This window comes from Chiloscyllium punctatum, chromosome 5, assembly GCF_047496795.1.
Source record: "Chiloscyllium punctatum isolate Juve2018m chromosome 5, sChiPun1.3, whole genome shotgun sequence".
NCBI lineage: Eukaryota > Metazoa > Chordata > Chondrichthyes > Orectolobiformes > Hemiscylliidae > Chiloscyllium > Chiloscyllium punctatum.
In genome coordinates this window covers 9,423,265-9,436,726 of record NC_092743.1, presented here as the reverse complement: position 1 = coordinate 9,436,726, position 13,462 = coordinate 9,423,265, and the positions used below count along the sequence as shown (strand labels likewise).

At 41.3% G+C, this 13,462-nt stretch overlaps 1 protein-coding gene across 2 annotated transcripts in view; it reads right to left on the bottom strand.

The window, feature by feature from the left end:
• Positions 1-13,462, bottom strand: part of LOC140476871 (protein LYRIC-like) — a 96,767-nt gene that overhangs the window by 68,705 nt on the left and 14,600 nt on the right. For both annotated transcript variants that reach the window (XM_072569742.1, XM_072569741.1), the window contains exon 2: positions 2,699-2,812. In XM_072569742.1, coding sequence (XP_072425843.1) covers positions 2,699-2,812 — 114 coding nt within the window. The remainder of the gene's footprint in view (positions 1-2,698; positions 2,813-13,462) is intronic.

Here is a 13,462-nt window from a genome sequence, read left to right as displayed (position 1 = left end):
GCATCTGCTTCAACCACATAGCTTTGGCATTCTTGCACTAAACTAATCTTGAATATTTTTCTTTTAACTTTCCCCTTTCAGTTCATTTGCTTTTTGCTCTTATCTGCCTTCACAGATCTCGGAGAGTCATCAACAGTTGAGTGATGGTGCATCACTAAGGAATGGGTGGACAGGCAACATTGCAGGGAGCATCAGGTGTAACTTAGTGTACTCTGTCCAGGAGCTGAAAAGTCTGGAGAACTATAGTCTGCACTGAGACTGTTGAATGGAAAAATACACATGTATGACATTTTGAAAGGACAACAAGGACATAATTGAAATGTACTAATGGTAAAGTACTGCAAAGTAAACCAGGGACTTCAGCTAATGCTCTGGGGTCATAGGTTCAGATCCCACTAAGACAACCGGTGAATTTAAACTCAATTATTATATTAATGGTGACCATTGAGCTAATATAGATTGCCATAAGAACACATTTGATTCATTAATATCCTTCACCGAAGGAAATCTGCTGTCCTCACCTCGTCAGGATGACATGTGACTCCAGACCATAGGACTCTTCGCGTACAGCTTTTGTATCCGTACCTCTGGCCCAGGAGGTACAGGTTCAAGTCCCACCAGCCCTGGAGGTGTGTCATGGCTGATTAATTTAACTATGATTCCACACCCACAGGAATGTGGTTACTTTAAACCACTCTGAAAAGGCCTAACAAGCCATTTAGTTCAAAGACATTTAGGTATGGGGACAAAATGCCCATGAAAGAATCACGTTTACACATTATTTTGGATAGATTTTTTTTTGAAAAAGGACTGCAGCCTTAGTTTTGCTACTAAAAGGCTCATATGTTCATTTGAGTACAAGGAAGTTCTACACATTGGATTCTTGCCCATTGGCAATTAAAACTTCCCAAATGAGGTTGGCCTCTATATCAGCAAGGTTGCAGGAGGAAGCAACGAAATTTGGCTGCCATCCAGAGTGCCCGAGGTCAGCCTGCCCCTTCCGAGGGAGGTGAAGCGGTGGATTTAACACAACTGGAGTCTAATATGTGAGGAAGTTGTTTGAGGGAGAAAAGAACAAATCAGGAAAAAAAAAGTGACAAGTCATACTTGCTTGAGCTGTGGCGGTTTGTGTGGCCAAACTGCTTTGGAAAGACTTTTAGCTGTTGCAATGTGACTGGAGAAACTCTGCAGGATTGTGTAAAACTGAAAGTCCCCCACTGCCTTAAAAATAAAATTGGCCGGGATGCTGATATTTATAACGTTGTTTCCTGCTTCCAAGTAAAACCTGGGGTTCTACCTCCAATATCTGAAGAATCTACCACAAAAATGAGCTTCCCACATTTACAAGTAACAAATACAATCTCTACTGCAAGTGTTTAGAGTTCAACTAAATATTATTCCTTGCCATAAATTGATAAACGCTAAGTAAACTATCATATTTATTGTTCATACTATCTCAGGTATTTAACTGTACATTAGCACCAGATTTTAAACTTGAGTAAGTGATTTTAACTATGCATTTAGAGTTTGAAAGCATTTACAGCAGAGAGCAAGGTTATTCAGCTCACTGACTGTCAGGTCTCTATGGAAGAAATCATTCAATTTCTCTGTTGACGAGCGATCTAGACACTAAATGTTAGCTTGCTCTCTCTCCATGGATGCTGCCTGACCTGCTATGATCTGATAAATGTGTTGCTGGAAAAGCGCAGCAGGTCAGGCAGCATCCAAGGAGCAGGAGAATTGACATTGAGCATAAGCCCTTCTTCAGGAAATCCTGAAACGTTAATTCTCCTGCTCCTTGGATACTGCCTGACCTGCTGTGCTTTTCCAGCAACACATTTTTCAGCTCTGATCTCCAGCATCTGCAGTCCTCACTTTCTCCCTGACCCGCTATGATCTCCAGCATTTTTTTGTTTTCAGTTCAGATTCCAGCATCTGCAGTAATTTGCTCCTACATTCCATTTCTCTGTTCTACACATGCAGCTTTTTAAGTTTATTGCACCCATGTGCCCACTGGATTTACTTTTGAAAAATCATAGCCACCCCAATCCTGAATACATAGCACTTCCAGTTCATTACCACTTGCTGGATTAAAAAATTCTTCCTCACCTTTCTCTTGCAATTCTTGCCCAAATTGTCCTTTCACCTAAAACATAATTATGGTTTACTCCTGTTCCTATTTCTTATGTTCTAGAACCATCAACCACATTACACTATCACATTATGCTGTAAGGCATAACCAAAGTATTTCAAAATGGAGGTGGTCAACTGACATCAAGTTGAATGTAAAATTCTAACTTCAACCATATTGTGCTTTGAACTTATCTTTGAGAAATGGTCAAGACCTGTACATTATCGTCAAAACTTGCTGCCCAAGATTACGATAGGCCATCCCTTTGAACCACTGCAATATGTGTTTTTATTATTGGATACAAGGATTCATCCACGCTCACCCATTCAGTTGTTTCCAAACACGTAAAGCTGCAAAATGAATCCCACCCACCTTGTTCCAGTAACTACTTTTTGAATACATCTTTGAAATGTTCTATAATTAATTTTACTAAAAGGCATTGAATACAAGTTGGTATAGTAGAACATCACTCACAATTACTTATTTGAAATAGCTGGTTTAGCACATGTGCTTACACAAACATCATATCCAAAAATTAAAACATCTGACACACACACTTTAACAAACCTTTTCGGTTTTCTTCTCAGTGTCCAGTTGTTGTTTGACAATTAGCTTTTCAAACGGGTGAAGAATTTCCTCGTCTAATGGTTCAGTTCCCGCTCGCCCATTTGGCTGCGATTTCTAAGAAACAAAGACCAACCATAAATACACAGCCTTTAGATTCTTTATGAATGTCAGAACAAGTGGAGTAATATTATTTCTTAATTTTTCACTGCAAGTGACGTAAATAGCTCTGACAAAACAAGTCCTCCAAAGTCAAGAACAATGGTAACCCCCACCCAGCATTCAAACTTGCTACGGTTATTCCTGTGTCAAGTACTGCCAACTAAAGTCCTCAACTTGGAAATAATTCTACACAACAACCAGGCATCTTCTGAAAACAAATTCAATTCATTTTGAAATATGCTCGACAGCTACAACTTTCACAGAAGTTTGTCTTAAATAACAGGTTGTTTCACTTTGAAGTGTCAAACAATGAGAACAAAAGAAATTATTGGCAACTTTTTGATTCCAAAACCAGTTGTAGACAAGGAGGTAGAAAAATCAAAGAGCCAGAAGTTTTATGTTGACTAATACACAACAACTACAACAATACACACTTGGTTCAAGCAAATTCAAGATGCTGCTTGCCTTCGAGCAAATGACATTTACCCACCCTCTTCACATATTTCTTTTCCCTTTCTTCATCCACTTAAATACCAAGCTAACTTTTGATGTTGATACAGTCGGTTCCTCATCGAATACTCTCAATTTCACAACCTTGTTACAAATTTTATTTCATTCTCTCTTCACCTCCAGTCCCAAATTCTGAACACCTCCACTGCAGAGAATTACACGCACCAGCTCCTGTCCACCTTGCCCCATGCATGTAAAACCATATTTCTGTTATATTACTTCCAGAATTTGCAGTGTTACAAAAAGCCCCAGTTCCTCCTCAATTTGTTGTGCTTGTATTTTATACTAGAAAACATTCTAGCAAAATCACTGTGTTCTTATAGCAATAAAACCATCAAGAATGAGTATTTCAAGTTATAATGGGGGAATTCACTTAATCAAATATAGACTGGGATACTGGTAGTATAATAGCCAGTGAGGAGCAAGTGTTCCTAAACTGTGTTCAGGAGAGCTTCTGACAGTGATGTGTGCCTAATCCAATAAGAAAAGCTGCATTGTTGGACATGATCCTTCAAAATGAGGTGGACTAAGTGGATCAAGTGTCAGTGGGAGAACATTTAGGAGATAGTGAGTACGGCATCGTACAGTTCAAAATGGTGAGGGAGAATGAAATACAACAATCCAGTGTGAGAAACACTGGCTAGCTGCCTGGGGACGGAATGGGGCTCTGAAAGCGTGTGGTTTCAAATAAACCTGTTGGACTATAACCTAAGGTTGTGTGATTTTTAACAGTGGGAGAAAAGTCAACTGGCAAAGAGCTGTCTTCAATGGTGCAAAAACAGAGTTGGCCAGGATTAAGTGAACATAGAAAAGACAGCACAGAACAGGTCCTTCAGCCCATGATGCTGTGCCAAGGATTATTCCTAATCTAAAATAAAATAACCTAACCTACGCACCCTTCAATTCACTGCTGTCCATGTGCATGCCCAGCAGTTGCTTAAATGTCCCTGATATGACTGCTTCCATCACCACGACTGGCAACACATTCCACACATTCACAACTCTCTGCGTAAAGGACCTACCTCTGAAGTCTCCTCTGCACCTTCCTCCTAACACCTTAAAACTATGATCCCTCATGCCAGTCTATCCTGCCCTGGGGAAAAGTCTCTGGCTATTGACTCTATCTATGCCTTTCATTACCTTGTATACCTCGATCAGGTGACCTCTCTTCTTCCTCCTCTCCAGTCTTACCTCTCTTCGTAAGACAAGCCCTCCAGTCCAGGTAGCATCTTGGTAAACCTTCTTTGCACCCTCTTCAAAGCCTCCGTATCTTTGCTATAATAGGGTGACCAGAACTGGACACAGTTTTCCAAGTGTGTTCTCACCAGGGACTTACAGAGCTGTCGCAAAACCTTGTGGCTCTTAAACTCAATCCCCCTGTTAATGAAAGACAAAACACCATATGCTTTCTTAACAACCCTGTCCACTTGGGTGGCAACTTTGAGGGAGCTATGCACCAAGATCCAACTGTTCCTCCACACTGCCAAGAATCCTGTCTTTAATCTTATATTCAGCATTCAAGTTTGACCTTCCAAAATGCATCTATCTGGGTTGAACTTCATCGGTCATTTCTCAGCCCAGTTCTGCATACTGTCATTGTTGCGCTGCAGCCTGCAATAATCCTCGATACTATCAACAGCACCTCCAACCTTTGTGTCATCGGCAAATTTACTAACGCACACCTCACCCTCCTCATCCAAGTCATTTATAAAAACTGCAAAGAGCAGAGGCCCAAGAACAGACCCCTGCGGGACACCACTCATCACTGACCTCCACGAAGAATACAACCACTCTCTGCCCTCTGTCAGCCAAATCTCCCTGTATCCCATACCTCCTGACTTTATGAATGAGCCTACCATGGGGAACCTTATCAAATGTCTTGCTGAAGTCCATATACAACACATCCACTGCCCGACCTTCACCGAGCTGTCTCGTCAAGTCCTCAAAGAACTCAATAAGATTTGTGAGACATGACCTGCCCCTCACAAAGCCATGCTGACTGCCTTTAATCATGCTATACTTTTCCAAATACTCAAACCCTTTCCCTCAGAATCCTTTCCAATACCTTGCTGACCACAGACGTGAGACTGACTGGTCTGTAATTGCCAGGCATTTCCCTATTCCCCTTCTTGAAAAGAGGAACAACATTCACCTCCCTCCAATCCTCTGGAACAATTCCCATGGAGAGTGAGGAAGCAAAGATCTTCGCCAGTGGCTTAGCAACCTCCTTTCTCGCTTCCCGGAGCAGCCTAGGATAAATGTGGTCTGGGTCTAGGGACTTATCAACCTTATGTTTGCCAAAGTTTCCAGCACATCAACTTCATCAAACTTGATCTATTGTATTATTGTATCCCAGCTCCTCAAAGTTCTCATTCACAACAAGATCCCTTTCCTTAGGTGAAAACCAAAGTGAAAAACTCATTTAGGGCTTCCCCTATCTGCTCAGACTCCACATACAAGTTCCCTACGCTATCCCTGACCAGCCCTACCTTCGCCATGATCATTCTCTTATCCCTCATGTATGAGTAAAATGCCTTTGGGTTCTCCCCAATCCTCCCCATCAAGCCTTTTTCATGCCCTCTCCAGGCTCTCCTCAGTCCATGTCGGAGATCCTTTCTAGCAAGCATGTAATCCTCTAAAGCTGTGCTAGATCCTTGCTTCCTCCACCTTACATAAGCTGCCTTCTTCCTTTTGACGAGAAGCTCCTCTGTTCTCGTCATCCCAAGGCTCATTAATCTTACCCCTTCTTGCCTGTCTCAAAGGAACAAATTTATGCATCACTTGCAACTGCTCCTTAAACAGTCTCCACATGTCTGTTATCCCCTTTCCATGGAACAATTGCTCACAGTCTGTACTTTCCCAACTCCTGTCTGATAGCGTCATAATTTCCTTTTCCCCAATTAAATATCATCCCATGATAACTGCTCCTTTCTCTCTCCATGGCTATGGAAAATGTGAGGCAGTTATGGTCACTGTCACCAAAGTGTTCTCCCACCGCGAGATCTGACACCAGCCCTGGCTCATTGCCAAGCACCAAATCCAAAATGGCCTCTCCCCTCTTCTGCCTGTCTACATACTAAGGTTGGCAGGATTAACAGTTACCAAGCTTTCAAAGAGGTGATGGCTTAGGCATATTCCCTCAAATGGGAAAGCTAGGACAAATAAATCCAGAGTTCCTTGATGACAACGAAGCAAGAAATTAATGTCAGAAAGGAAAAAAGAAGTGTTCTTGACAAGAAAGTACAATTGAGAACCAAATTAAATACTCAAGGTTTAGACAGGAGATGAAAAAGTGTATAAGATAAATAAAGGGGAATTATGAGAAAAGACTAGCAGGTAATACAAAGGAGAATCCCAATATCATCTCCAGACATATAAATAAGAAGAGGTGGTTAAAGGAGGTGCAGGGCTGATTCAAAGCTAAAAGGAGATTTACATTTGGAGGCATGGGTTGCACCAAGGATTTTAAATGAATACTTTGCAGTTGTCTTTACAAAAGATGATGCTGACTAGGCTGTGCCAAAGAGGGAGAAATGCTGTCAACAGGAGGGTCAAAAATAATAAGGAAAATGTTCTGGAATATATGGTTTGTGTAATGTTGACAACGTACTGGAACTGGATGAGATGCATCTGAGGATTTTGAATGAAGTCAATGTAGAAACTGCTAGACCACTGGCCACAATGTCTCAGTATGCCCAGGATAAAATTAGTAGTCAAATGGAAAAAGCTGAGTTGATTAATAAGAGTCATCATTGATTTCTAAATGAGAAATCATGTTGAATTAATTTGCTGATATTTTGTGAAGTGGTAACAGAGAGATTGAATGATAGTAATGCTGTTAATGTGGTATACATGCACACATGATAGTGTCATATAATTGAATTGTGAAGCATGTTATAGGTCATGTAATAAGAGGTATAGGAGCAACACAGATACAAAAATTGGTTGAGTGATAGGAAACAGAGAGAAATAGCCATGGATATTTTCCGGACTGGAGAAAAGTTTGTAATGGAATTCTACATGAGTTCGTATTGGGATCCTTGCTTTTTCTTATAATATGTTAAGGATTTGGATCTTGATGCACAGGGAACAATTTTAAACTGTGCAGATGAAACAAAATTTGTAAGAACCATAAACTGTGAGGACGACAGTGCGGAACTTCAAAAGTACATTAACAAGTTGGTGGACTCTGCATATAGGTGAGAAATGAGGTTCAGTGTGAGGTGATGCACTTTGGTCGGATGAACATTGAAAAACAATGTAAAATAGAAGGTACGATTCTAAAGAGGGCAGGGCAGAGTGCACATGTGCACAGATCATTGAAAGTGACAGGACAAGTGGGGAGAGCAGTTAATATTAATAATAAAGTTCTTGGCTTTATTAATAGGGGTAAAGCATTAAAGGGCAAGGGGGTGACGCTGAACTTGTTAGATCGCAGCTGGAGCATTATGTACAGTTGCGGCTGCTGAGTTATAGGAAAAACGTGAATGTGTTGGATAAAGTGCAGAAGTGATATACAAGATTGGTTCCAAGAATGAGAAACTTCAATTAGGAAGAAAGATTGAAGATGTTGGGACTAGTCTCCTTGAAGAGAACATGGCTGAGAGGAGATTTGATAGAGGTTTTCAAAATCATGGGGTGGCTAGATAGAGCTGTTCCCTGTTGTAAAAGAAACAGGAATGAAAGGGCACAGATTTGAAATGATTTACAAATGAAGCAAGAACATTGTGAGAAAATAAACATTTTCACTCATTAGTTAAGGTATGGAATGCCCTGCCTGGAAGTGTGGTGCAGGCAGATTCATTTAAGGCATTCAGATGATTATTTGGATCGAGTGATGTACAACATTATCGGGGCAGGATGTGGAAGCAGGAAATCGACATCATGTCATGATGCTCATTTAACAAACTGGTACAGGCACAATGGACTGAGTGGCCTCCTTTTATGTCATAACAACTGACAGATTCTGTGCAAGCTCAATACATTTGAGTACAAGCAAATTTACATAGGGCGAAATAGATTCAGAAAGCTGACATGTGGCAAAGATATTTGATTAAGAAAGTGGTTGCATGTGATATGATTTTGATAATTGTATTGGTAGGAGCATGCTATGGTTCTGGATGGGCATCGCCTAAGCCAGGCAGGGACACAGTTCAAAGCTGAAAGGCTAAATAGGGCTCCAGAAAGAACTTTAAATCAACATAATTGAGGGGGAAGGGCTCTGGCAGAAATAAAAATAAGATTAAAAAGAATGACAGCAAAGTCAACTAATAAGTTTAAATCTGAGATAGTCTAATGAGCCAGCGCTGTTAAGGGATATAGAGTTAGGATGCAGGTCAGGTATGGCATCACAACAAAGCAGAACTGGTTAACAGGCTAAATAAATGTAAAAAACAAGAGAAACCAATGCTGATTCTAATCCACTCAAGAAGCTATCATCGATTTACGTGGCCTCAGTTATCTTTTCGTTTATACTTCTTTAATAAACCTAGCTCCAGTTGATTTTAATATAATATCACCACATCAACCCAGGTAATGTTCCATCAAGCTGTGTACATAAATTCCTCATCACTGAGCTTACTTGCATCCCAAGAGTAACTGTTTTTCATTTATTATTCATGTGGGTGTGCTGGCAAGACCGGCATTGTTGCTCATTCCAAACAGCTCATGCACGGAGTGCCTTGCTAGGCTATTTCAGAGGACAGTTAAGAGTGAACCACATTGCAATGTGTCTGGAGTCGGTCATACCAGGAAAGAATGGCAGATTTTCAACTTTAAGACCATGGGATGCAGAAGCTGGTCATTTAGCCCACTGAATCTGCTCTACCATTTAACGACATCCTGGTCGATCTGATAACCCTCAACTCCATTTTTCTGCCCTTTCTCCAGAACCGTTTATTCCCGTACTGATTAAAAATCTATCCTAACTTTGAATATACTTAACGGCCCTTTCTCAACAGGCCTAGGCATTAAAGAATTCCACAGATTCACTACTTTCAAAGCGATTCTTCCTTGTCTCAGTCTTAAATGGGTGATTTCTTACTTTGATACTATGCCCTCTGGTCCTCAATTCTTCCACAATGGGCAACATGTACCCTATCGATCACCTTAATTATAAATTTCAGCAAGGTTCTTCTAAACTCCTACGAGTACAGGCCCAACTGACACCATCTCATATCATTAGCAGACCCCTCCAGATCTGGATCTAACTTCATGAACCTTCTCTGGAATGGCTCCAATGCCAAATTATTGCTGCTTTGCTAACAGGATGAAATATGTTCACAGTACTCTAAGCGTGGTTAAACTAACGCTGTGTATCGTTTTAGTAAGACCTCCCTATTTTTACACTCTATTCCCAATGAAATAAAGGCAAACCGTCCATTTGCCTTCCTGATGCACACTGAACTTGCATGTTATCTTATTGTGACTCAGGTAAGAGGATCCAAAAATCCCCTGGTGCTGCATCTTTCTGCTGTCTTTCTTAATTTAAATAACGTTCTGCTCTTTTCCCTAAATAACATTAATAAGCTAGTTGGAGTTTTATAAGAATTGGTGATAGTTACCATGGTCACTAGCTCGATATTCCAGATTGAATATAAATTTCACCAACCATCATGGTGGGATTTGAACCCATGTCTGCACAGAATTAGATTGGTTACCTCGCTGACTGATTAACTGATACTCCCACCACACCAATATCTCCTAATCGCTAATTTCAGTTTTCGAAGTCTATCACCTCATTCCAGCTGATGTCTGCTGGTAGCCACTTTTTAAACTATTGCTAATCCGCTCTGCAAATGTTGCAAAGACCACCTTTACATTTGATTGTATGTCCTATTTCAGGATCAGCTGTTAATTACAACATTGACCATGGAGGCCACTAAATCATTTCATCCATATAAGGGATTTATTTTCTTATTTTATGCCAGAAAAAATTAGGACAAGAAGTTACATACTTGCTTGATAAGACGACAAGTATGCTGGCAGACCAACAATATCACTACCCACATTGGTCCTTGACCTTAATCTGTAGTAAATACACCTTATAGGGCAGTTTACTTTAAAAGGATTAACTCATATTGCAGCATTTATAGTCAGACTGATTATGGACAATGCCCACCTTTAATTGATTGCAATGGGCAGTTGACTTAATTGTCCAAATAAATGATGGAATACTTCAATACATATTGGTGCATACTCTAAGGTTTTACTCTGAAGTCGCCACCAAAAACCTATTTTAAAAACCACTATATATGGTTACAGCATCATGAGGTCCAGTGTTCTTCAGGAAACTACCAACAATTTGATTGCCCCACCTGCAACTGGGGTCCACACACAATAACACATCACAGAATGGATTTTAACCCATTGTGCCTATACTGGCCATTCGAAAGGGCTATTCAATCAGCTCAAGGCTGATGCTCTCTCCTCGTTGCCTTGCAATTGTTTTGCTGATCAGGCACATTCCTTTTGCGAAAGCTACTACTGTCTCTGTTTCTGTCAGCTATTCATTCAAAACATTCCAGATTCTAACTAGTTGCCTTAAAGTAATCTCTATCAAAGAAAGAACGGGGGGGGGCTAACACTTTACAAGAGCTAGCACTGATATATGGGCAGAATTACACCTTTCCTTGCTGTAACAACTCTTCCATTTCATCACCCTTCTCATTGTCGTCAGCTGTGCCTTGATTTAAGGACGTCATCTCTCCAGGATCGCAGTATACTCTGGTAAATGCTTGTAACTGACTTTCTTCAACAAGGGAGCATGCAGTGCCATCACTGTCCACATATTATTAATGGGTTGGTAATCATATTGTGGCGAGCGATTGGGACTATCTTCTGGCCTCGGCCTTCTTTGCCCTTCACAAATAAAAAGATCCATAGTCATCCTTTACTTGTTCTGATGAGGATCTTTTGGACCATATATTGTCTGGAACCTCCAATTCTTTGGTCATTTTGATTAAATTTGCATTCCTTGGTTAGCGAACTTTCTGCCAAAACGAGGGCCAGTAATTATGAATGAACTAGGGGAGTGTTGCAGCACCTTATTAAAGATCCCGTTAAGGTATTCTACTTTAACATTAACAATGCCATTGCTCCACATCATTCAAGTCACTGATTCCAGGAACAATTCTGATATCATCCAGAGAACTAAGATTTAGATCCACCTTCAGAAAATGATGTTTGATATTTGACCCAAGGCCTCCTCCAGATCCAATTCAACATCTATTTTCATATCATACATTTTAGCCTCATATACACTTTTAATTTAATATTACTTATAGCTAAATAGCAACAGCTTTTGGAAAGTAGAGGGCTTTTTTTTAATGAAGCAGATAATTTTAAACCTTTTTTATCCATTCATAGGCTGTCCGCATTACTGGCAAGGTTGGCACTTATTGCTCATCCTAGCTGCCCAAAACATGCTCAGCCAGCTCAGAAGGCAGTTTAAGAGTCAGTTAAATCATTGTTTGACTGAAATCAGGTAGCAGCCCAGACTAGAAAGGACAACAATGCACCAGCTGGGCTTTTACAACACATACTATTTCAACACTCAAACCTTATTAATTTCAACAATTGGGTGATTGTGAACTGGTTAGCGGTTCTTTCAGTGGGAAAGCCCCCACTCCCCCTTACAGAATTGGTTCAACTTTTGTGTAGAGCAGGTGTCGCAAAATGGAAGCACTTCAGCAGGAGGACGGCATTACACGTTGACCAGCTAAATTCATTTTTTAGTGTCTCCTGCCATTGCATTGGTACAGGAATTTGGTGACATCAGATTGGATTAGATTCCCTACAGTGTGGAAACAGGACCTTCGGCCCACCATGTTCACACTGACCCTCCAAAGAGTAAGCCACCCAGACCCATTTCCCTCTGACTAATACACTAACAATATGGGCAATTTAGCATGGTCAATTCACCTAACCTACACATCTGTGAGACTCTGGGAGGAAACTGGAGCACCCAGGGGAAACCCACATTCCCCCAGTGTCTGTGTGCAAACTCCACACAGACAGTCACCCAAGGCTGGAATCGAACCAGGGACCCTGGTGCTGTGAGGCAGCAGTGCTAACCACTGAGCCACCATGCTGCCCAATACAGGCCCAATTAGGGTGTGCCTGGAATAGAAAGTTGACAACCACCTTGCCAAAAGACACAACTGCAACACACACACACACAGCACTCCAATAGCCATGGTGGTTGGCTGCTGCCTGCTTGGCTCAGCTCGCTGTGCTATCTAGCTCTACACCCTGCTGCCCCGCTTGGCTCTGTGAACTACAATTCGGAGGTTCATATCAGGCTGGCAGAGAAAAATCTCACAATATTTGAAAAAGAACACATTTTGCAACTGTTAGAACAGGTTTGGATTGTTGTGTGTTATGGATGGACCCAATCTTTGATGCAGGAAGCTATGTGTGGCACAGTGGTGAGCACTGCTGCCTCACAGTGCCAGAGACCAGTGTTCAATTCTCACCTCAGGTGACTGACTGTGTGGAGTCTGCACATTCTCCCCGTGCCTGCATGGGTTTATTCTGGGTGCTCCGGTTTCCTCCCACAGTCCAAAAATGTGCTGGTCAGGTGAATTGGCCATGCTAAATTGCCCGTAGTGTTAGGTGAAGGGGTAAATGTAATGGAATGGGTCTGGGTGGGTTGCGCTTCGGCGGGTCGGTGTGGACTTGTTGGGCCGAAGGGCCTGTTTCCACACTAAGTAATCTAATCTAATCTAATCTTTGCACAGGCCCTGCTGCTACCTAGGCAGTGACAGCAACCCGTGCAGTTCTGGAAGCAGAGAGCACAGACTTTTGTTTTAAATGCAGACAAATCCATTGATAATGACAGGTTTGTCCAGGGAGTGCACACACTTGTAGGCTAATATATAATAGCTGATGAAGCAACAGAGACAGTAGTATATAATAGCTGATGAAGGGCTTTTGCCAAAACATCGATTTTCCTGCTCCTTGGATGCTGTCTGAACTGCTGTGCTTTTCCAGCACCACTCTAATCCAGACTCTGGTTTCCAGCATCTGTAGTAATTGTTTTTACCTAATATATAATAGTGGTTGCTTCTTAATGGTTGCATAATGGATTTGAAA